This window comes from Podarcis filfolensis (genome assembly GCF_964270895.1).
Source record: "Podarcis filfolensis genome assembly, chromosome: 2".
Classification (NCBI taxonomy): domain Eukaryota; kingdom Metazoa; phylum Chordata; class Lepidosauria; order Squamata; family Lacertidae; genus Podarcis; species Podarcis filfolensis.
Genome location: NC_139605.1, coordinates 67,608,691 through 67,633,356, shown reverse-complemented (window position 1 = coordinate 67,633,356; position 24,666 = coordinate 67,608,691). Strand labels below are relative to the sequence as shown.

Here is a 24,666-nt window from a genome sequence, read left to right as displayed (position 1 = left end):
GAGCAATTCATACGCTCCTAATGTCAACACACCCTAGAATCCATTATTGTTTCCAGTTTCCCCTCTCTCAACATTTCCCCCCTCCTATGACCACAGAATCTCAGCCCACTGGCTGCAACCTTGTGCTCGCAGGGCAGGAATGCATTTGGCTGCTGCTGTTAGTCAGCGCTTCATGACTCTTTCCATGTCCTTAGACAGCCATCAATCACAATGCAATCACACAACTGTCTGAGACGTTTTGCCGATAACCTTTTGGTTTTAACTTGAGAGGCAGTTGACAAGAGCTGAATTAAAACAGCTGCTTACTACACTTGTTGTGCTTGCTCTCCCTCTCTCCACTGAAAGGTGAAGCGAAGCGAAGTGAATGGTTGTTCAAGGCAACTGGGTACAGATGGACACGGGCGATGATTACAACACACAGCGGACTCAAACATTTTAGCCTCTGCATTTTATCAAGTTATACGCACTGACCAAAGATGGATTGCTGTAGAGCAACAATGAAGGCCATCAATCCATACAACTGCAACACGCTTTGCTTCCAGTACTAATCCATCTAGAAAACTAGCCTCATCTATAACCAAGTAACCTCCAAATGAACGTTTACAAACAGCCTTTCCCAGACATAAAGCAAACAGTTTTTCCACAACACCAGCCTAGTGCAATTCTGTGAAACCCCCTTCAATTAAAACTATGAAACCATGGGGCGGTTTGGTGTTTCCCTGTATGCTTTGATTCCTTTGTACATAACCACATTGTACAACAAGCATATTACCACAATTTTTCAAGTTAAAACAGAGTAGCATTTTTTCTTAGCTGTTTGTGCTCTTTGTTATTTGCTACACATGCTATAGTTTGATAAAGTGAATTAATATACCAGTGTATCAGAACAGGATGCTATGTAGAAATATTCACCAAACGGACACTATTTATGTCTACGGGTTTTGAACTATCAATCTCCTTTATAGGCAGCTTCTTTTTGTTCCCTTTTGTGAAATGAATTTTCACAGAACATCAAATAGAGTTTATCATATACAGTTCCAAGACATTTATGGCTGTGAAGTTGAATCAAAACAGTTGTTTGTTACAATTAAGCGACAGTGAAAAGTTTCATACACTGAAATCAGTTCTCAATATTGAGCATATTATATTGATAAGATTTTGCTCCAGAGCATCATTTGGGGATGATAATTTTTTTAAAAATGCTATGTAACCAGTAAGCATTTAAAATGTTAAAAAAGATGCCTATTTTAAATCTGAATGATTACATTTTCCAGAAAAAATATTAAAAATAAAAATCTAATTGCTTACCCTTTCTTCTTGTGCCTTCAAAGCTTCTGGATTCCTGCAAAGAAAAATATATTTATTTTTCACTCTGCTTACATTTACTTTTCAGAAGATCACATTTACATTAAATCAGATGGTTAATGCTAATTTAATGATTCCATTAAAAATAAAAATGTTTTCATTCACAAAAGTGACATATACAAAGATACTGAGAGCCAGAGAAAGCAACAGCCTGATTATAATCATGTTTATCTTAAGATATGCTCCATTTTTAAAAAAGAACTTGCTTCCAATTAAACATTTTTCAGACAGTCGCCTACAGGGGAAAATATAGGCCCACCTCTTATGTCACAGAACGCCACAGTGAATGGTTTGTGTCTGATCTGTGCTGCTTTGTTCTTCTCCTCTGATCATGGTTTATTTTGCTCCAAACCACAATAGGTAGTCAAGAATTTCCATTGGTTTACAGACTGTGGTTTGTTTCAGTGAGTGAAACAAACAACCAAGCCTGGTTTGAGGCACAATGCTAAGCCAGGGATTATGTTATGTTTCTTCTCTGTGCTACTGGGGAGGAACAACATAGGCCACATCAGCCTGGGACAGCTCAGTTGGTAATATAGGTGCCAACTCCCTGGGGCCCCGGGTGCCTGAGCACCCACAAAATTCTCCATGAAGGGACAGGGCACCCACATATTTCAATACCAGGGCCATGCACACTGCATGGCACCATGGCCCCGGACACCCACGGTTGGTAAAGCATGAGACTCTTAATCTCAGAGTCGTGGGTTTGACTCCCACATTGAGCAAAGTATCCTGCACTGAAGGGGGTTAGACTAGATGGCCCACATGATCCCTTCCAACTCTACAATTCTATGATTCTATGTTCACAGTAAACCATAAACTATTATTTACCGCGGCACGCAAACAAGATCATGAAGATATGCAGGTGGAAATAAAATTCTACTGAAATCAGTGGGTCTCATTTCTGGTAAACATGATTATATCATAGTACAGTAGCAGAGTGAAGCTAAGGAAACACCATCAAGAGGTGACAGTGCTTGGCCATTTTCCTGCAGTTAATTCTTCTCAATGTCCTTGCATATGTTGAAGTAGATACTTAAGTATCAGGCTACAATGGATGTTACAGTAGCCTCACAGACCTCATCTCCCATTCAGTTTTCGTTTCAATTGTAAAAGAAATTGAAAATGGGAATGAGCACAATGATCATATACTTACATACTTACACTCTAATTCAAGTTGTCTTATTATTGACACCAACACTGACAATTTTTGTGTACAAGTACAGGCAGGAACATGCTCTCAAAGAGGAATTTACAGTCAATAGAGACATTTCTAGATAGAAACACCAACACCTTATTAGCAAGATCAGTGTCAAGCTTCAAAGTGATTTATGAACCCTTAGCAAAATGTGAATTCCTACATTTGAAAGGCAGTAGGTGAACCACTTCAAAATATATATTTACCAACACAACAGAACTCATCTGAATATATTTCAAACTATAAATTATTGCTATACGTCTAACTTCTACAATATTTGTAGACGTTGTATTTACTATTAATCCAACATATAGCTTTATCCAGCGCAGAGCTGCCGTAACATGAAGGCACACCTGTTGAATTCCTGGCCATCACACAGCTGTTCAAAGCTCAAAGTCTTTGTCAAGGAAAAACAGTGGATAGCAGTGTGCTAGGAGAGGCCACAATCTCGATGTGGGCCTGTGTAAGCTCAAGTGACTCTGAGCCAAGTTCCTAGATTTTTGCCTGAGACAAGAAGCTTGCTTTACTCTCCCATATAGTCACCATGTATTGCTCAGAATGGCACAGACTAAGGGGGAATTAAACATAAAGTACCTAAAATTGATGTAAAACGTCAAGTGGACAGAGCAACACATGCAAAATTTATGTTTGTACAGTAGGCTGCTTTCTACACAAATAAGCACATACCCCTCTAAATTCTTCATTCACAAGCAAGGGACATTATCCAAGCTTGAAGATACATTCCAGCCAAGCAAAAACATGTGGTACAAAGCAATGAGGGGTGTGGCCTAGGAAGAGTTCAAAGGACCAGAGATATATTTAGTAAACATCAATTAAGTCATAATATAGATAGAGAGAACTAGAGGACTCTGTTTCGTCCCCAGGTCCAAGATTCTCTACCACAACTTTAAGAGCTGTAGTGTGTGCACTCTGTGTTTCTCACAATCATTTCAAGACATACACAGATATAAAAATAAGGCAATGCATTTTTTTCTAAAAAAAAATGTTTAGGGGTACTCTCATTTTGACTCAAGAAAATCACCATTTTATAGTTCAAATTGGGGGAAATAAATACAGTAAATGGACAAAAGTACAAAGATTCACAAAATGTTTAGGGGTATGCATACCCCTGCGTACCCCCCAGAATAAAAGCACAAAGGTAATTTAATATTCAAGTGTTTCTTAATGTGTGGGGGGGAGTGTTCCCACTTATCTTAAATCCTTCACATTTCTCCTAAATATATTTGATTACATACAAATCCAGGGCCAAATGGTTTGAAAGAAATGATAGTGAAATATCTTGCCTCAGGAAGAGTAATATTGCACCAAAGTTTTGAAATGGAGGCTTATAAAGGGGGTTTATTTCCTAGGCATCATTTTAAGACAGCACATAATGAGAGCTAAAAATCTAATTTTGCAATGGCACAGGTCATATGTTTTGATGTGTCGTCTTGGTTTCAGGATATTAATTTGCTTTGCCAAACCGTTTCATGAACAAGATTCTGCAAATCCTTTTGAATGCCGTTTAGCACGCACCACACTTTCTCTTCAGACCTCACTTTCGGAATCTATTATTCCCCACCCCCATGAATGCAATATAAATAAATTTAAAATATATAATTATTGTTTATGCCAAAGTCACTGTCGCCTGCTCCTTTGAGGAGCATTGTTTGCAAGATATTCACTGCTGTGCAAACTGCACTTCCAAAAGGAGGTTGCGGTAGCATTATCAGGTATGAATTGCCATCATTTTAAAAATGCTTTTCTATATGACAATGCTATCTTATGAAGCAAGTGCATAGCCTTATTGCACCTGAACTGAAGCACTTCAAGACACCTGGGTGAACCTTGACACAATTTGACAACATCTCGGCACAAATAGCTTTTCTACTGTTATGAAAGACTGCCTCCAGCTGTCAAGCTGAAAAAAACAATGACCACTTTGTGTTACCAGCTCTTGATTAATGCTGAAGTATGGTTCCTGCTGATAAGGAAAGTATTATTAAAACACAGTGTCAGATTTTTTTGGGGGGAGAGAAGAGGGTCCCCACCTATCCATTCCCCCCCCCCTTGACAGTATGGATTACTATACTGTCACATATTATTTAGCAGGAATATTTATAACACAAACTCTCGTTCACCTAATGGATTAAAACAACAAAAACACTCCCATCATGTTTCAAAGCACTTCCTGGATGTTGTTTCTGGAATCCTTACAACAACTCTGTAAAGTAGGCCAGGACTAAGAGAAGGGTATATACCTCAGATGGGTGAGGTATTATTATTATTATTATTATTATTATTATTATTATTATTATTATTATTATTATTTACTACTGTTCTTAAAGAGCTAGTACAGATTGTTCTGTCTCTGGATAGAAAGCCTTAATTATACAAATCCAAGGGGTAGAACAGCTCTTCAATGGCTGTCAAACTAAAGACTAAACATCTGGAAGTAGGGCCATCTCAGCAATGTTTACTCAGAAGTCAGTTGTATAGTGGTACCTCTGGTTATGAATTTAATTCGTTCTGGAGGTCCGTACTTAACCTGAAACTGTTCTTAACCTGAGGAACCACTTTAGCTAATGGGGCTTCCTGCTGCTGCTGGTGCACGATTTCTGTTCTCATCCTGAGGTAAAGTTCTTAACCCAAGGTACTATTTCCAGTACCTGAAGTATACCTGAAGGAGCGTCTCTACCCCCATCGTTCTGCCCGGACGCTGAGGTCCAGCGCCGAGGGCCTTCTGGCGGTTCCCTCATTGCGAGAAGCAAAGCTACAGGGAACAAGGCAGAGGGCCTTCTCGGTAGTGGCTCCCGCCCTGTGGAACGCCCTCCCATCAGATGTCAAAGCGATAAACTACTACCTGACATTCAGAAGACATCTTAAAGCAGCCCTGTTCAGGGAAGTTTTTAATGTATGATATTTTAGTGTATTTTTGGTTTCTATGGAAGCCGCCTAGAGTGGCTGGGGAAACCCAGCCAGATGGGCGGGGTACAAATAATAAATTATTATTATTATTATTATTATTATTATTATTATTATTATTATTATTATTATTCCAGGTTAGCGGAGTCTGTAACCTGAAGTGTTTGTAACCCGAGGTGTTTGTAACCTGAGGTACCACTGTATTGAATTCAATGGGGCCTGTTGTAGATAATTGGGCTTAGGGTTGAAGCCTTTGATGCAATGGTTTCAATAATGCAGCTACAATACGTTTTCACTTCTGGATCAACTAACCATGGTTTGTTGTTATGTCTGAACCCAGAACTGTGGTTAAACTGAACTGTGGGATTAAAGCCCTGTTTATGAGCCCTGTTTAAAGTTATAACTGCTTTAAATGTGTAGTGAAGATGTGGCCTAAACAGAAAGCTAAGAAATATTTAAGGTAGCTCCATTTCTGTACTGGACTCTAATGTGTTTTGTGTGGTGTTATGTATGGGTGCTTTTTTCAGCTCTTCCTACCAGCACAATCTCCTAAGATCCCCTCCATAAAGTCAGAGGGCACGGGGCTTTTGTCAGATAAAAAAAGAGAAGCCTACCAGGCAGGGGTGTAGCAAGGGAGGTGTGGTAGCTGTAGTCTGCCCTGGGTGCCCCACTGAGGGGGGGTGACAAAATGGCAGGCGGTGGCACTCACCGCTGGGCCTGCAGCGCATCTGAGCCACACGTCTCAGACACCCACAGGTCCCACTCTGTCTGCCTGCTGCCTCCCCCCAGCTGTAGGGTGGCCGAGGCCTGTCTCTATGGGTGCCACACGCCCCGTCCCTATGTCTCTATGGGTCCCACACGCCCCGTCCCTATGGGTGCTGCCCACCCCACCCCTCCCTGCCCCTCCCTAATGGTGCCACACACCCCATCCCACCCCCATGGGTGCCATGCACTCCATCCCTATGGGTGCTGTGCACCCTGCCCCTATGGGCAGTTCGTTCCGCCCCTATGGGCGGTTTGCCCCGTTCACCCCACCCCTAAGGGCGGTTCGCCCTGCCCCTGGGCGTGCCGCCCCAGGTGCCAGAGAGGCTTCCTCCGCCGCTGCTACCAGGATAGCTCAGTCAGTAGAGCATGAGACTTTTAATCTCAGGATCATGGGTTTGAGCCCCACATTGGGCAAAAGATTCCTGCATTGCAGGGGGTTGGACTAGATGACCCTCGTGGTCCCTTCCAACTCTACAGTTCTAGAATTCTAAGTTCCACGGGATACATTATGATGGTTCACAGGCATGCACAAACCTGTCTCTATTCCAGCCTCGATGTGCAACCAATCCACTGATGGTATTTCCAGCAAGTCCTTCTGTTAAGAGACACCCAAAGTCTTCTTAATGAAATGATTACCTGATAGTTTTAAAGCAGGCCAATGACTTACTGTGCAGTGGATATATATTTTTAAGTCCTTTCCCTTTGTTGTTATACTTGTAGGATAGTCACCGATTGTTGAGTCTTATAAAACAGGGTAGTCTTTCATGAGGTGCCATGTTCTTGGAGAAATGATTCTGGAAAATCTGACCATCTCTGTCGGGAAGTGTTTGGAACTAGAAAAGTGTTGTATGTGGTTAAACCGTCACAGCTTCCGTTCTGCCAGAACTCTCCAAAGTACACAAAAGGACAATTCTGACAGGTATTTGAACATAAGAGTGTATTGGTTGCTAAGGAAATAAGTCTTGCTCCACAGGTAGGCCCTGATTGTACTTCTATGACTGAAAGGTATTCATGTTGAAAAGCAGCAATGTTGAATGTAACTTCGTAGTTCAGGAGAACACTTGTCAGACTATAGGCAATGTTGAAGTACTAATATTTTTGGCAGACTGTTGTCCTCGTTGACCTTGCATGTTGAATCTTAAAATCATGCTCTTCTAACTACCTTTTTGTTTCCCTAGGTTTTTAAACCTCCAGCCATATGCTGCAATTTTATCTTTCGTTCTTACTCTTGTATATGCCACGTGGTGTTTCATGTGGTATCTATACATTTCTATGCTTTAAATATTGTTAAGCCAGCTAGGATATACCTTGAATTGAAGGGCAGGGTGCAAATGTTCAAAGGAAAGAAAACAACAAAATGTTGTTGTTTTTCCTTTCTGGATCTAATATTGCAGTCCTATATATACATTGTTTGGGTTTAAGGGCCATTGAAATTAGGGGTGTATACTAAACATGAGATTTAGTTTGCATCCCTATTCACTGTTTTGGAGAACATCCTGTTTCGGTTCAGAGTGATTTGGAGACTACCTCGATACAATATTCAAAAATGACTATTGGAATTTTATTCCATGTGGTTAGAAAGTTCCAATCAGAGTATAACCATGGACCTAAATTAGTATTGCCATTAATTTACAACCCAAAGAGACTAGCAGATAGTTTTTAACTTCCTTGTCACTATATAGAAGGGAAGAAATGTAAGCTAATTTAAATATTGTCGTCTGTTTATGAACATGAGGACCAGAATATTTGTTCAACCTTGATTTGTAAATTTTGCATAAACACAGAGGACTTATGTTGTTTGTATTTAGGAACATATTGCATTTTATAAAAGGTGTTGATGAATCAAAATATTATTCAAAGCAAAGAACAGAATTATTACTATTGGGTAGGAAGCTCAGTTTCACCATCAGATGTTGGCAGTTTAAATTTGTCCTGTTATAAAACAATGTGATACACAAATGAGATGCACTGGTAGCCCAACTCAGACTATCATCTGCTCATCCATACGGTAGCTAATTGAGATAATTTCTGTGCCTGTCATTTTTCTCACTTCTATTTCAAGCCCAGGTAAAGCTCACTCGAAGTTGCCATTCTCATGCCAGAGCTCATGAGAAAATTATTTTTTAGAACAGTGAAAAGCAGCAGCATCTTGTTGGGTGGGGTGGATCTTAGGTTTGCCATACGTCTGGGCTTTCCTGGACTCTTGAACAACGGCAGAGAACTGCTGAATCAGAATAAATGGCTATTTTGAGTTGTAGGGATCTTGACTCAAGTCCCCACTCAGCCATGAAGTTTATTGTGTAGTCTGGGGCAAGTCAACATCTCTCTGGGAAAAGTCAACACCTCCCATGTTTGTAGTTGAAGTTAAATGGAAAACCACATATAGGATATATATAGTTCTATAGAGGAAAGTTGGGATATCAATCTGATTAGTAAAGTTGTGTTGTTGTTTTTAAAGCAGAACATGGAAACTGACATTGTGCCATTAAATCATACTACCACCTGTATAGTATAGACTATTCACACTCTGAATATATAATAATATATATAATATAATAATAATCTGAGTATCAGGAAAGGATGTATAGCAACGTAGAGAAGAACAGAGAAGTAATGCCATTGTAAAGCAAGGAAAAGTTAGACCATACCTCATGTGTTAGCCTCCCAGTATCAGAATAAAATTGCTTGCTCCCATTGGATTCCATCCATCCCCAAGCAGTTGATGGGAAAACCTCAAGTAATATGAGGAATGACCAGAAGCTTATTGATTTCATTGCTGTATGTCTGAGAAGAAGAAAAACAACAGTATCAACCAGAGTCAATAGCTACATTCAGTGCGGACTAGGTTCACATTTTAACACTATTTATGGAGTTTATCATATAACTTGAGTAGCTTGTAAAGATTCCTATACCAAAGCAAATAATATTTGCATTGATGAAGCAGTAAGACTTATCACACCAATCACAGTTTTAATGCACCTGCATCTTACCAGCTGATGTCCAAACTGAGTTTCAGCATGGAGTGAGGTTAACAGAACTTTCATTTGGCTGTGCAGTCAGATGACCACGTTGCCCGTTGTGATGCCCAGTATGATATCCTGGATATCTACCCTGGACAAATTTGTAGATCTGTAACTTTGCACAGGTGTAGGGAGCCTTTGGCCCCACAGGTGTTGCTGTACTACAGCTCTCATCAGCTCCAGCAAGCATGGCAAAGTGATAAGAATTGTACTTCAGAAACAGCTTGAAGGTCAAGGGTTCTCCATCCCTATTTTAAAGGGTTTAGGTATGTGTGGTGGGTGTTTGCGTTAGGAAGGACTGCATTTTTGGTTGGTGGGAGTGAAGAGTGGTGTGTATAACTGCACTTTCACCTGGATGGACAGATATTCATTCTGTTTCATAAGCATGCTGTAGAAAAGGGGAGTTCACATTCATTGCTCCACTCACTTTTTCCTCTGGTCCCACTCAAAAGGTGCTAGGTAAAGTGGAAAAGTGGAACCTCGGTTCCCGAACGGCTTAGTTGATGAACAAATTGGATCCCAAATGCTGAAAACCCAGAAGTAAGGGTTCCAATTTTTAAACATTTTTCAGAAGCCTAACATCTGATGTGGCTGTCGGCTATTGTTTCTGGGGCACCTGCACCAGTCGGAAGTTGTGCCTTGGTTTTCAAATATTTCAGAATTCGAATGGACTTCTGGAATGGATTACGTTCAAGAACCAAAGTACCACTGCATAAGCAACCTTGCATGTCTCCAGTCAGTAGAGGGCAGTGCTGAGACTAACAGATAGGGAAAATATACCTTGTGGTTTCCCACTAAATGTATATGTTCTGTCACTTCCTTCTGCTCTCTCCCTCAGCTCTTCTCTTGTACAAGGCAGCCATGAAACTATTGCTCACGGTGTAGACATAGAATCCAAAGCCATCATTGTGAACATGAAGTAACTGTAAGTGAATAACCTTTTTTTCTTTTACCAGTGGTACTCCTGTGTATTTTATTTTGCTTTTTTAAGCTATGCTAGTGGTCTGTGATTGAAACTATGGGGGAAGGTTTGGCTCCAGCTTCCAAGCTGTTTTAACTCTGCTAAATAGGTATATACTATATAATATATGCCTATCAATTTTATTTTTTAGATCTGTCAAAGGGAATGTGGCCCTTGGGCTGAATTGGATTCCCTACTCTGTTAAAGTAAGAAACGTTATGCTTAAATTAACAGAACACCAGCATTAAGGATCAGAAGACAATAGGGATATGAATAGAGTGACAGGCAAATTAATACCTCAGATGGGATGTATTAACCATGTCATCAGCACAGTATCATAAAATCATCTTTTCACAGAAAAAATCTGCCAGACAAAGCAGCTCATGTGTGAACAGATGTCTTACTAGTGCATAGCGCCGCCAAAAACATTTCTAAGAGTGCATTAGTTTTAGTTGCTAAAAGAGGAAGACATTTTCCTGCCTTAACCATGTTCAGGGATTGAAAGATTTGTGCAGCGCAGCCTTATATGCATGCTTGCTGAGAAGCAAGTCCTTCTGAATTCAAGGGGGCTTTTTCTGAAAAAGTGTGGACAGGATGGCAGCCATAGATTAGATGTCTATCAACTTCTTATAAACTTTATGGAGATTTCAGGAAAAAAGAGTCATGTGAAGACACACAAGGTCAAGACTCTAGGATCCAGTTTGCTGCATCAGCACACATTGCTAGATTTTTATTTTATTCCTATTTGGGGTGGGTAGGGAGGGAAGAGTAGAATGAAATGAACCACCATTACACCAAAATCCTCCAGCTATATTTCTCTTACATAGCATACCTGGTAGCTTACAGGAAGACAATGACCTATTGCATCTCCCTGTCATTATTTCTTGTTTTGAATTTAAGGGTGTGAGTCTGCAAGCCGTAACCTATTTACTTTTATCTCTGGATGCATCCAGCACGTTAGGCCCCTTTAAAAATATTGATGATGATAGCACAACAATGGTCACTATGGTAAATCCCGGCTTCCTCTCTTATACTAGGTCTTTACAGTGTGAGCATTATTGTTAGGGTGGGGGGAGAAGTACCTGGTTATGTGGCACAATCTACTTGTAAGGGAATATCTGAACCAGAAAGTCTAAAAGGCTGGCATGAATAAAAGGCGAGGACATTGGGGCTGAGCATGCTGCCCCCCCCCCCCACAATCCAGTTTAATTTTCACAAGTTAATACTGTATCTCATTTGAGTAAAAAGTGCTTTTATTGGATGCAGCTCCACTGGGAAATTTGCATTATTTTGACTGAAATGGATTGCATGCACAGAGAGAGAGCTGCACACCAGTGAACAGAGTCAGTGCAAGACCTACAGTGCAACCATGTGCATATCTACTCAGAAATAAATCACTTTGGGTTCATTGGGATTTACTCCCGAATGTGTGTGTATAGGACTGCTGCTACAATATGATCATTTCCAAAAGCAACTGTGAAACATAAAGACTAACAAAATTCGGATCTGGTTTCATAAGGATACATACATAGTTTTCTGAATCTCCATCGATTTCAAAGAAATATGCATAACTTTGGATGGATTGGATCCTTAGCATTTATACAATATTTTAATTGCAACTCTTTCTACCACTTAATCTAAATTATCTCATTAATCTTTGCGACAACCCCATTAAATGGGTCACTTTAAATATCCTCATGTAATAGGTGAGGCAGTGGGCTGGCTCACACAAATCCATAGCCAAATAGAAAATTAAGTGCAGCTCATAAAGGTAAAGGTAAAGGGACCCCTGACCATTAGGTCCAGTCGTGGCCGACTCTGGGGTTGCGGCACTCATCTCGCTTTATTGGCCGAGGGAGCCGGCGTACAGCTTCCGGGTCATGTGGCCAGCAGGACTAAGCCGCTTCTGGTGAACCAGAGCAGTGCACGGAAACGCTGTTTACCTTCCCGCCGGAACGGTACCTATTGATCTACTTGCACTTTGTGCTTTCGAACTGCTAGGTTGGCAGGAGCAGGGACTGAGCAACGGGAGCTCACCCCATCATGGGGATTCGAACCACCGACCTTCTGATCGGCAAGTCCTAGGCTCTGTGGTTTAACCCACAGCACCACCATGCTCTGATGTATTTTCTCTTGAAGCCTGATGTTCAGAAGAAAGTAATTAAATCCAAATAATTAATCGCTTTTTAAAAAGTGGGGAAACCAACTAATTATGCTGAACTCTGTCTCCACTACCACCATTTTGCAACCAACAAAGTCATTGCATCACCATTTTGTGGTTTACAGAGGCTGTAATTTTAAGTCGTTTCAAGTGGGCCCCAGGGTAGAAAGTTGGGGAACACCATTCTTAGAAGCTTTGGCAGTAAGGTTTCTGCTTCTAACATCTTGATGTCAAACCAGCAGATGTCTCTTTCATTAGAACTCAGAATCTTCAATCTTAAGTTTGAAGTATGAAATAAGCCCTCCAGAGCTGACTTCCAAATCCACCTGCCTGAGGGTTAGGCTGTAAATAGGGAAGTGTTGGGTCATTTTTGGTGGAAGGAGGGTGAAAAAGGTCGCATGCATTAATAGGGAATGAATTTATACATTAGAGTTCAAGCCAAGATTGAACAGACTCCTTAAACAGATTGTGCTTAGAGAGTACAAGACAAAGAAGCCTGTTCTACTCTCTGCACCCAGACTGTTTAATATTTCCCAACGCGCATGCCAGGAGAGCAGTTTCCTCATCATGCTTTAGAGTGCTTTCCCTGCCTGAAATCAGATTTGCTGTCAAGCAATTACCAAGTTGGTGATAAAATTTGTGCAGAGTGAGTTTTAACATACTTTGATTTAAATTACTGGGGTTAAATGCAATCAAACCCATATGCATATTTATGAGCACCTCATCTTGGGTTAGATTCTGCTTAAGAAGTGCAACTTTTTGTGTGCAGTAGAGAAGGGTGGCAGAAATCTGACCCAATACCAAATGCAATCTAGGATAATTATAAGAAACACAGAGGGTATATTCCAACATGGGGAATGTTGCAGTAGTTTTCCTGATTATAATGCTAGCGTTTCTGCCCCCATTTTCTAACATTCCTTTCACATGCCTGTAACTGTTGTGTTATGGAACGGTGGCTTTTTAACCGATATTGGACAACATCGCTACTCCCTCACACTTTGTACATGTGTGGACTTCTGTTCTCACATGATTCGCCCATGAAAATGGCAGGAAAGAATGGTATGCCAGCATGCCTTAAAATTCATCACTTTACTCCCACAATTTTCTGGGTTAATGCATATGCAAACCAATTAGCACAGAAATGAGCACTAAACTTCCGCAACACTCCACTAAATTTCCAGAAGTGGCTTTTGCACCGTGTGAAAGGTCATATATTACATGGAAATTAACAATTAGGGAAATGTCAGGGAAACAGAATAACTGCTATATGTGGATGCGGCCTGACACCCTTACCAGTCTAAAATACTTGTAGCATATTCTGTGTCTTGTGTGTGTCTGCAACAGTAGTCTTCTTAAGACATTACTTAAACTGCTTTAAAAAGTCAGGGTTCTAAAATGTGTGAGGAGCCTCCATGAGTACAGAAGGCCCCTCTTGGCCCAGTCTCCCTGATTACAGTGCTCAGGTAAAGAATGTCTGAAGCAAGCTAGTACCCTTCACACAGTTTCACATTACATACCAAAATCTTGAACCTTAACCACCCAACCCAATAAATGATTACACATTCAAGTAAGGACACATCCTCGTGGGTCTATCCCATGTGGGCATTGAATACCATCATTTGGGAAAGGGTGAAGTGTTTTCTTGCAGTAGGTAAAAAACCTGTGCTCACGGAAGTAGCTGAGCATGCCTGTAGAGGTAGCCATGTGGTTTGGATTCCCAGTAGTGGTCACCCTGCAGATTTTGGCTCCGAAAAAGAAGAAGAAATCAATCTCTCTCTCTCTCTCTTCAAGTAACATTTTTACAGATCAGTTTCATTTGTTGAGACATTAGGAAGAAAAGGGGGAAAGATGAGTGGGGTTGGGGTTGGGTGGCAATGTTTCTATTTTACTTAATATATGTGGGGTTTTGTGTCAGCATCGCTTGTGCAGCTTCTCTGCTATTCACTTGTGTTTCTTTGGTGGTGAGAGAGGTTATATCTAAGCACATTTTTTAAAAAGCATGTTTTAAGAGAAATTTGTTTTCAGTGCATTTAAATGCCGATTTCATAAAGGATTGTTAAAGGCCAGATTAATGAGGAAATAATAAAGGCCAGAATTATGGGTAAACACATTTTAAAGTGGTACAGAGCAAATATGGAGTGATCTATCCATACAACCTTGTTCTCCAGCTATAGCTAGACTTTGTTTTTCTTCATATGGGTGCTGATGTCACAAGCATCCACTTGTATATTCCTAAGGGGAACTAAGGAGAGGCGTGTTTATTACTGATTTATCTATTATTTACTTAAAATATTACCTCATCCCTATATACCCAACCAATCACGGCACCCTACATGAGAGGGTATCCTGCAGAAAGCACCTTCTAAGGAGGTCTGCTCCCTGCACAGTGTTGGAATCGGGTCTTCAGTGTGGTGGGACCTACCCTTTGAAAGTCCCTCCCATTGCATGTCAGACAGGTGCCTTCTCTGCTGACTCTTCGACATTGGGTTGATTGTATCCCAGCCAGGTTCTGTATTGAATATGAAACTGTTTTACTGCAGATGCTTTTACTGCCCTTATTCTTTATTGTGAAACCCCTGTGAGATGTTCATAGTAAGGGAATAATAAGTGAAGTGAAATGAAATAATAAATATGTCTACATACACATTTATATCTAACCACTCTTGTGCCTAGGGACTATTCTACGGCTTCCTGAAAAGGCCCTTGTGACATCTGAATAATGTCAAATGCATGTAGTAAAGCACTCCCCATATTAAATGGAAAACATGTGCAAACAGAAGGAGAAGAAATAGAAGTAATAGAAGAAGAAGAGGAGGAGGAGGAGTAGTTTGGACTTGACACCCCGCCTTTCACTCCCCTTAAGGAGTCTCAAAGCGGCTAACAATCTCCTTTCCCTTCCTCCCCAACAACAAACACTCTGTGAGGTGAGTGGGGCTGAGAGACTTCAGAGAAGTGTGACTAGCCCAAGGTCACCCAGCAGCTGCACGTGGAGGAGCGGAGACGCGAACCCGGTTCACCAGATTACGAGCCCACCGCTCTTAACCACTACACCACACTGGCTCATAACAGAATGGGGGAAGCACTAAAACAATTGCACTTATAAAAAATGCTGCTGCTGTTAGGGTAAATAGGTCCCGACACTGGCAGTATCGGTCCCCTTGTATCCATGCTCCAGGGCTGCATTCTTATGCCCAGTAGTGTGAGCTGCCCTCAGTGTGCGAGTCATGGAATGAGTTGCGAAACGAAGGCCCTCAGTGTAAAAGTTAAAACTACATTCAACAGTCTTGACTGTCTCACTGCACGATGGCTACCAAAAAAGGAGAAAAGCTCAATACTTCTTGTAATTCCACAAGCAGCACTTCTCAGTGGCAGACAGCGCACAATATGCCATCAAATCTGCCCACAAGCTAACAACACTTGCCTTTCCTCCCTCATCCACGGATTCCTTTGTGTTTGAAATAAAGAACACAACTACATCACCAGTTCGGAAGAAACCATTCCGACTACCAAGACCATCAAGCTGTCTCAGAGAGTGCCACCCATAAAAGTAAGACAATGGGGTAGTTCACAATGAACAAGGAAACTAGAGTGCAAAATACAACAACAGAGCAGGTGAACCACTATTCTAAAAATAGCTTAAAACAAGCCATGCACACTTAGAAGATCATATGTTTGTATGTCTAGATGTGCGTGTGCGTGCGCGCGCGCGCACACACACACACACACACTTATATCACATGTTTGATAATGCAATTTCCAGAATACTTCCAGTATAGCGCTATTAGAAAAAGTAGCGCTATGGAATAGTTTGCCAAAGAACGGCCACTGAAAGTTAGCCACAAAAAGAAGGACAAATCAAACCTTTCAGGCATTGTCAGTTCAGCTGCTTTATTAGTTTGAGCACACGGAAAGAAATACAATCAGCTTCCAAAACAAATCTGGGCTTCACTTCCTCAAAGTTGCTAATTTGTTGCAGCAGCTGCATAGCTGTGAGGCTTGGAAAATAATTTTACTGCCCATCAGTTTTATAAAATGCTGCTAATCCTAGGAAAATTAATAGCACAATTCTATACTAACCCTTTCAGCAAACCATCATGAAGTTAAATTACAGTTCCAATTAATTATCTACACCATCTCGGATTAATCTCTTAGGCTTTGATGAATGAGATGCCTAAATGGCACCAAGTATAATGTGTTACATTTTGCCAGGCATTCCATTTGAGACAAAGAGCATTTGTAAAAATTTACACAGCAGAAAACTTAGCACAGGGCTTTCATTTTGCCCCCTGTGTCTGTCTCACAAAGTAACCAAGTATTGAGTTTCCCTTCTTGTCAATGCTGGGATGATCAGGAAATAAACAAAGCAGCTAAGATAAAACACTATCACTATCAGCTCTGTTTCAGGACTGCACAAACTTTCTGCATCACACAGCTATTTTGGAGGAATATGTAAGTACAGTGGAGATTTGATTCATATGAACACTCTGCATTTCAGCCAGGATTACTCTGAGGACGTGGTGAGTTGGTAATATTCTGAGGAACTTGTAAGAAGCACAGAGGATGATGATGATGTAAATTGGATAGCTCAGGTGATTAGAGTCTGGTGCTGATAATGCCAAAGTTGAAGGTTCAACCCCCATATGGGATGGCTGCAAATTCCTGCATTGCAGGGGGTTGGACTAGATGATCCTGAGGGTCCCTTCGAACTCTACAATTCTATTATTCCATGAAGATGATTTTGCTTGTCTGGTGCAGCAATAAAACTGCTACCACATTTGGAAAGCTAAGCAGGGTCTGGTCTGGTTTCAAATTGGAGGGGGAACCACGTGCTGAGTTTCCTGCATTGCAGGGGGCTGGACTAAATGACCCACAAAGTTCCTTCCGACTCTACAGTTCTATGATTCTATGACACACATTAGGGACATTTGTGAAGATGTATAGAAGAAACAACAGTTCAAGCCCATAAGAAATATTTTAGATATATTGTACAAACCAGGCTGAAAGATAGAAACTCAATCATAGACAGAGTAGAATTGATCCTTGGTTTGAATATCTTGGAAACAGCTGATAAAAATGAAGCATGCAACAAAAACATACTGTACCAATGTTGAGGAGATGTACTATTTTATCTTTGATGCAGCTGTGTAAACCTTATGATACACAAAATATCACACATGGATCCAGTATTCTTATATCTGTCTGAAGGAGAAGTCATTTTGCATGGACCAAATAAAAGGTTTCATCGAATTTACTCTGGCTACATCCCCCAATAGCCTGGTATGTTAATAGAAGCTGCATCACTTGTCTCGTTTCATTGCTTTTGGATTTGGGCTAGTTCCATTATATCAAACATTTCAAAACATTCCATGTTTTGGATCAGATCATTTCCCCACACTTGTGCAATCTGCTAGCAATTAGGAACAGGAAACCAATTAACCACCCATGCACTGCATTGCATTGTAACTATTTTTAAAATCAGTATTTTTCAGTGCAAACTAGAGCATGCATGACATTCTCCCAGCTTGCTGTTGTTGAAGTCAAGCAGACATTTCTGACTTAAAGAAGTGGTTCCTACACCAGAACATCAACATTATGCATGTCACCTTGTCATTCTGTATTATTAATGTGACCTTGAAAAAATGTACAAGCAGCAAAAGCTTCTTTAGATTTTTATTTACTGGATACATTTTCTATATTTTGCATGAATCAATGTATGTAAGTATGTGTAACATTGTCCCCATTTTGACCCTCACCTTATATTTGGTGTGCTATAGCTACTTTTCTACACAAATCAAATGAAAACTGACTTGTTAAGAAAAATTGAGTGAATTCATGTTAAAAGCTCAAGCAGACGCACTTGTACTTAATGGAACTTGCAGTTCCGTCTGATTGGGACTTTCTGTTGAACATTTGGGGCAGAAGACATAATGTCTATTGTAATCAGAGCTGTGCTTGAACTATTTCATGATTTGAAATTGCTAGAAAATTATCAGCTATTATTGGCAAGAGCTGCTTACAGAGTTGTGGAAGAAATTAGTAGTTAAAAAATTATGAAAGCTAAAATACTATAAAAAAGTTTTCTCAACATTATAGGCCATAAGGTTAGTGGAGTAGACCACCAGATATTCTTATAATGAAAATAGAATTTGAGGCATTTCAAACTCAATACGTGGAACAGAAAAGTAAAGCTTTGAAGATCGTATGAGTATCAACTTAATAAAGAAGAGAAAAGCTGTGAATGGGCATGGTACTTTTCTGTGCTGCTTTGAGATCTATCAACAGAGCCAGCCTGGTCATTGGGTAGGTGGCAGAAGCTCCCCAGGCAGCATGTCCATGGGTACATCATCACCTTTGCCAGTGGCGGAGAAGTGCTGCCACCATCAGTGCTGATTTTGGGCAAGATTGAGTCCATTTGGGGTGAGAGCTTGCTCAAAATTGGTGTGATTGTGGTTCTGTTTCTCTGCCAGTGGTGGATGCAGTGGGGCATGTGGCAGCGGCAGAACAGGCAGTGGCAGCAGGAGCAGGCAGGTTGTGGTGGGAGTGGCAGGAGTGGCGAGGCAATGCAGCACTTCCTATTTTGCCTCAAGTGGCGAAACGAGATACACTGCCCCGCCTATCAAGGATGTTACAAAACAGCAAGGAAATGCCATTCATCTTGATTTTAAAAGGGTTGTGTGCCCTTGAAAGATCACTTGCATAATGTGTGGATGCTGATTGATCAAACTTTGTTGCTGCAAACTGAGTTAGCCTCCATGACAATGTAGTTCCTTCCACCAGCATATGCATTAGTTGCAACTCCTCACAGTCTAAAATAGCCTGGCAAGTTATCTGTTCACTTAAAGGTAAAGGTAAAGGGACCCCTGACCATTAGGTCCAGTCACAGACGACTCTGGGGTTGCGGCGCTCATCTCGCTTTATTGGCCGAGGGAGCCAGCGTACAGCTTCCAGGTCATGCGGCCAGCATGACTAAGCCACTTCTGGTGAACCAGAGCAGCACACGGAAACGCCGTTTACCTTCCCGCTGGAGCGGTACCTATTTATCTACTTGCACTTTGATGTGCTTTTGAACTGCTAGGTTGGCAGGAGCAGGGACCAAGCATCGGGAGCTCACCCCGTCGCGGGGATTCGAACTGCTGACCTTCTGATCGGCAAGCCCTAGGCTCGTGGTTTAGACCACAGCATCACCTGCATCCCTATCCATTCACTTGGGAAACTCTAAAACAGATCTTGGCAATTTTGTTATACATGGAGCTTCCTTTGAAGACTTCCTGGAAACTTCAGTTTGCAGTCTAGCTGCTGTGTGCTGAGTTCATGCAGACTGGTCCCAGAAGACTATATCACACCAATAATAATAATAATAACAGTAGTAGAAGTAGTAGTGGTAGTAATAATACAATGCTGGCTCATTTATGAGCACAATTCAAAGTGCTAGTGCTTACTTTAAAAGCACAATATGCTTTAGTACTTGGGTAACTCAGGGACCACACTGTACAACATATACCTGTCTAAGTATTGAGATTATTATTGCTGGGTGCCTTCTCTGGGTGACCTTGCCCTCTGAATTGAGGGGATGATGATCAGTAAGAGGGCCTTGTCAATTGTAGCACCCTGCCTGTGAAATGATTTCCCTAAAGAGGTTTGCCTAACACCCACCTTGATATCTTTTGGTGTGAAAATCTCTTCCCCCCCCCCTTCCCAGGCCTTTCTGGTTAGTTTTATTCTGCCATGATGCTTTTGTTTTCTTTATCTCAGGTGCTTTAATGTGATATTCTAATTATGCTGCTGCTCTCAGTCTTCTTTGTTTTTATGGTTTGTTAGCCACCCAGACAAGATACGTCAACGGAGCACTTTTAAAGGTAAAAAGGTACAGTGGTAGTTTAAAGATGATTTCAGAAAGTAACACTGATTTGTACTTTTAAGAGCATAAGCTCACTTTCAACTGAATGCCATTTCACATGAATGATAGCACTATTAAGAAGAAATGGACATGAGTCTATGAATGATGGGTTAAATACATGCAGTCAATTGTAACCTATAATCATTGTTAAATATATCCTTCCAAAGTATGCATTAAAAAACAAGGAATGCTACTTCTCTGAAATGAAATAGTATCAGTTTCCTCTCCTGAATGTCATGGAAAATCTATTACATTTAGCTGTTTAACCAGGACACAGCAATTACTGAGGGCAAAGCATACCTAGGTTTTCAGGGCTGTGCAGGAAAAGACACTAGGGGAAGGAAGCTAGCATGAACATCAGAAGACATCTATCTGCCCTACTGAACTTTGGATTTTCCCTGTTTTCCCCCTTTCCTTTCCTTTTTTTAACAAACAACACATCATTCTTTTTAGAGATTTAAATCCAGTGTAGCAGCAGAGGCGACACCTAGGGGCAAAACAAGGAGAAAAAGCACAAGTGCAACTCTAAGGCAGAATTTCAGAACCACAGCTCATGGACAACTGCTGTATTGTAACCCAGTTGAGGGCTATCCCATACAAATACCAGTATCCTTGTTGAAGTACCAGATGGCTGATCCATAATATTACGGTGCGTTAAACGACAAATATCTGCCAGGATTTTCCATAAAGACAGAAGCATACAGCAACTAACAAATGAGGACCCAAGGTATTTAAAATGCTAGAATTTCAGCATAAATAAAACGAAAGTGTAATTTTGGATTAGAGGAAGAGTTGGATAAGAAGAAACCTGCCTCTGAAACTTTTCAAGTTATTTCTGGACCAAAACACAAATCCTGAAGATATTCTGGAGCATTTTAGCATCTTGTCAGAGAATATAAATCCTGTACTCTTAAATTAAAGCATAAGAAGTATACAGTGTGCAGTCCTGTTCCCATTTACCTAGCATTGTCCCATTGGATCCCATGGGGCATCCCTCCAAGTAAATATTTATATGAATGGATCCTAGAGGATCTATCAGTCATTTGTAGATTGTCTTTGCCTTTCCATGGAAGACAGTCATGGAATCATATAATCTTAGAGTTGGAAGGGACCCCAAGGGTCATCTAGTCCAACCCCCTGCAATGCAGGAATCTCAGCTAAAGCATCCATGACAGATGGCCATGTCTCTAACACATCACTTGTTTTAAATAATGTTAAGAGTGCTTGTCTCTGCATCAGTGTGGTTCAGTGTAAGTCTGTTGTGATAAAGCTATTGGAAACAGCATACAGTGAATGTCTAACTACATGGCTACTGTTACACCACAGCCTCATCTTTCCAATATTGCCAATTTCTTTTTCTAGCTGTGGTGTAAACATCCAACTATCTTCCCATTTTAGAGAACTCTCAAGGCTTCAGCTTTAGTCAGTTTCTATTTTGCAGCAAAAAGGATAAGATTAGCAAAGCACAAAATGTTTAGTTTTACATGCCTTTGAAGATGGTTGCAAATATTTATTCCATATGCTCCACTGGACTATGCAGAATACACACAGTTGTATTTCCACAGCTTCTATAGAGAGGAGGTGCTGCAAAACTTTTGATTATGCAAAAACAAAAATGAATAAATAGTTGGTTGCCTAGTATCCCAGTTGTAAGACCCTGCCTGCAGTCTTGCATACTATGAGTCAGCGCCATCAAACCCAGTGGGACTAAACTTCTTAGTAAACATTGATAGGATTGGACTGCAACCTACTTCTTAAGTTAAGTAGTACACTTAGTGTGCAATTTAAATAGAAGTATGAAGAAGAAAAATGGTGTGTGTGTTTGTAGGACAAGGAAAGATACTTGGGTATTTTAATTTAATGCACCATTATATTTTAATTTGTGAATGTTTTTGCCATTCTCTAGAGTGGGCCAACAAGTCCACAGCACAATTTACCTAGGTGTTGATATGAATAAGTCCCTAGATGGCTTGCAACATGCAAAACAAATGAGGGACTTCGTGCTATTTCTTAAGTTAAGGACTGTAAAAGATTTGGCCAGGAGTTCTGCATCTCTCACATGGCTCTCTGCCCCACTGCAGGACAACCTGGATTCTAGCATATTGAGCTCTGAAAAAGTATTCACACCGCTGAACTAAGGAATATTGAAAAGAAAGCTGCCCCCCCCCCCGCAAAAAAAATCCCCAACTCCCCGAGCTCTGTCACGAGCAGAGCGGAACTGGAAAGGAAGAGGAACCCGAGGTCCTCTGGCCAAGAGGACAGAGCGAACCCGGTCGGATTCGCGGAGCATCTTTCTCGGTCCATCCGACACTCGCAAACGCTGCAACTGAGGCAAGGCAGATATAGAGGAAACTTGAAACCATCAGCCCTCACCGGCAAGAAAAGGGATGTCCGGAGAAGAAGCGAATTTCGCAAAGGTGAGCTGCCCCAGAACGGCCATTCACCGCGCTCTCCGCGCCGGGCTGAATTCTCTCAGCCATTCAGCACCACGGAGGTGGACAGTTCCCTTCAGAAAGAGCCGGGGATGGCACCAGCCCCGTCCTCCCCAGCAATCCTTCTCCTCCCTGACGTTACCGCACCGCCTCCACCCCGAATACCATTCATACTGCACCGGGGAGCAGGAATCGCTGCGCGCCCCGCCGGCTTCTCTGCCGACGAAGTTCACCGGCGTGTAAACTCGCGCTCGCTCTTTAGAGACTCCGCAGAGAACCCAGAAGGGAACATGGGATCCTTTGGGGGAGTCACCTCCACTTGGATGATCCATGAACCTTGTTGAGAATCGGGGCTGCTGGGGAGGAAAAGAAAGGAAACGACTGCTCGGCTACCGGCTCGCCCATCCTTCGTCCACCTGGCCGAGGAGATCAAAGGCTTACCTGTAGCGGTCTTCCAAGCGCGGCAGACGGAGCCTCGGGATGCTGAGCGCCGCAGCAGCAGCGCCAACAGCTACTGGAAGAGGAGACGTCAGAGTTTGGGGGGCTTTCTTGAAACACGCAAGATCTTCTCCAGGAAAGGTGGATGGGGTGGGGGTGGGATGAAGTCTGCAGGAACGTTTGGAAGGGCGAAGCGGGAGGATACGCGAAAGGCTGGCGGCGAGCGGGAGAGGGAAGGGATAGGCAGCAGGGGAAGGGGAGAAAAGCGAGCTGGAACGGAACAAAAACAGACGAAGGGGGCCGGAGGAGGAGCCGCTTCGGTCGCAATCCAGGCGCGAAGAGGTGCCAATGCTGCTTTGCTGAATTCCTGCCCTATTTCTGCTGTCTGGACCGGCGCTGCATGACGTCACCGGCGCATTTGCATATCCCACCCAATAGCTGACACCTGTGCTGGAGGGGGGGGGGAGCAGAGGCGGCAGTCCCAGACGCGAAAGGAGGGAAGGCAGCCGGAGATGTTGGCTAGCTGGCGAAGGGCAATGGAGGCTGCGGGGCGCCCAGGTGTCCCGCTAGGGGTTTCCTGGGCTCCAACTCTCATCAGCCCCAATCAACCTGCCGGAGGGAGCGGGGCTCGGGTGATGGGCGCCTGGAGTCTCTGAGTTACGGCCTGCCAGTGAAGCGAGAATTGCTTTTTCCCTCTGCTCAAGTTTGGCCCATTATGAGGCGCACCGAGGCTGCCCCTGGCTGCCTCTGTGTCATGCTTGACCAAAGGCAGCCTCAGGGACGGCACTGAAAGTGGGGTGGGGTGGCAAGCGCAGCCCAGAGAACCCTCAGTTTCACTTTTCTTCCCAGCTCTCCTTCCCTGAGCAATCTTTTCCTCCTGGACATAGGAGGAAGCTCTGCAGAGTCTACACTGGTTGGCAGCGTCCCTCCAGTGTCTCCCATTCCTACCTGGAGATGCTGGGAGCTGAACCTGGAATCTTCTGAAGCAGTTGTTCTACCACTGAGCTGCATCCCCTGGAGAGCTGCTGCCAGTCAGTGCCAACAATACTGATATAGACAGAAGAGTACAAGCTGACCGTTAGGAAGCGTTCTGAGTTCCAAAACACCTTATCAGTGTGTCTAATCCCAACCACTGGGAGAAGCTTCTCAGAGAGCCTTAGGTCATCCCACCACATCTTTGCCTCCAGTGGTGGCCAGGGATGGAAAGAATCTCTTCTCCTCAGACTCAGAGAGAAGGAAAGGCAAGTGCATTTGCACAGCCACCAAAATGGGCAACCAAGGGGCAGATGCTTCTTTGCTTGCTTTCTCCCTGGGTGGTGGTGGAATGGGCCCAGCACTGCCACTCTGAGTGAGCGAGAGGCCATTGGAGGTGGATGCTCCATCCGTCTTCCCCCTCATCTGCTCAATTACCACTTATCCTTCACTGCTCAACTGCCTACTTCCAACAGAAGGCTTCTGGGACTGGACCTGCTGAGACCCATCTTGCTGCCCAGCAAAAGAGAGG

General features: G+C 42.3%; 1 protein-coding gene across 3 annotated transcripts in view; it reads right to left on the bottom strand.

The window, feature by feature from the left end:
* FSTL4 (follistatin like 4) overlaps window positions 1-23,794 on the bottom strand; it is a 340,016-nt gene extending 316,222 nt beyond the window's left edge. For all 3 annotated transcript variants that reach the window (XM_083600096.1, XM_083600097.1, XM_083600098.1), the window contains exons 1-3: window positions 23,166-23,794; window positions 8,902-9,037; window positions 1,309-1,342 (exon numbers count right to left, since the gene is read on the bottom strand). In XM_083600096.1, coding sequence (XP_083456222.1) covers window positions 1,309-1,342; window positions 8,902-9,027 — 160 coding nt within the window. In that variant the 5' untranslated portion in view covers window positions 9,028-9,037; window positions 23,166-23,794. The remainder of the gene's footprint in view (window positions 1-1,308; window positions 1,343-8,901; window positions 9,038-23,165) is intronic.
* Between the last annotated feature and the right edge of the window lie 872 nt (window positions 23,795-24,666).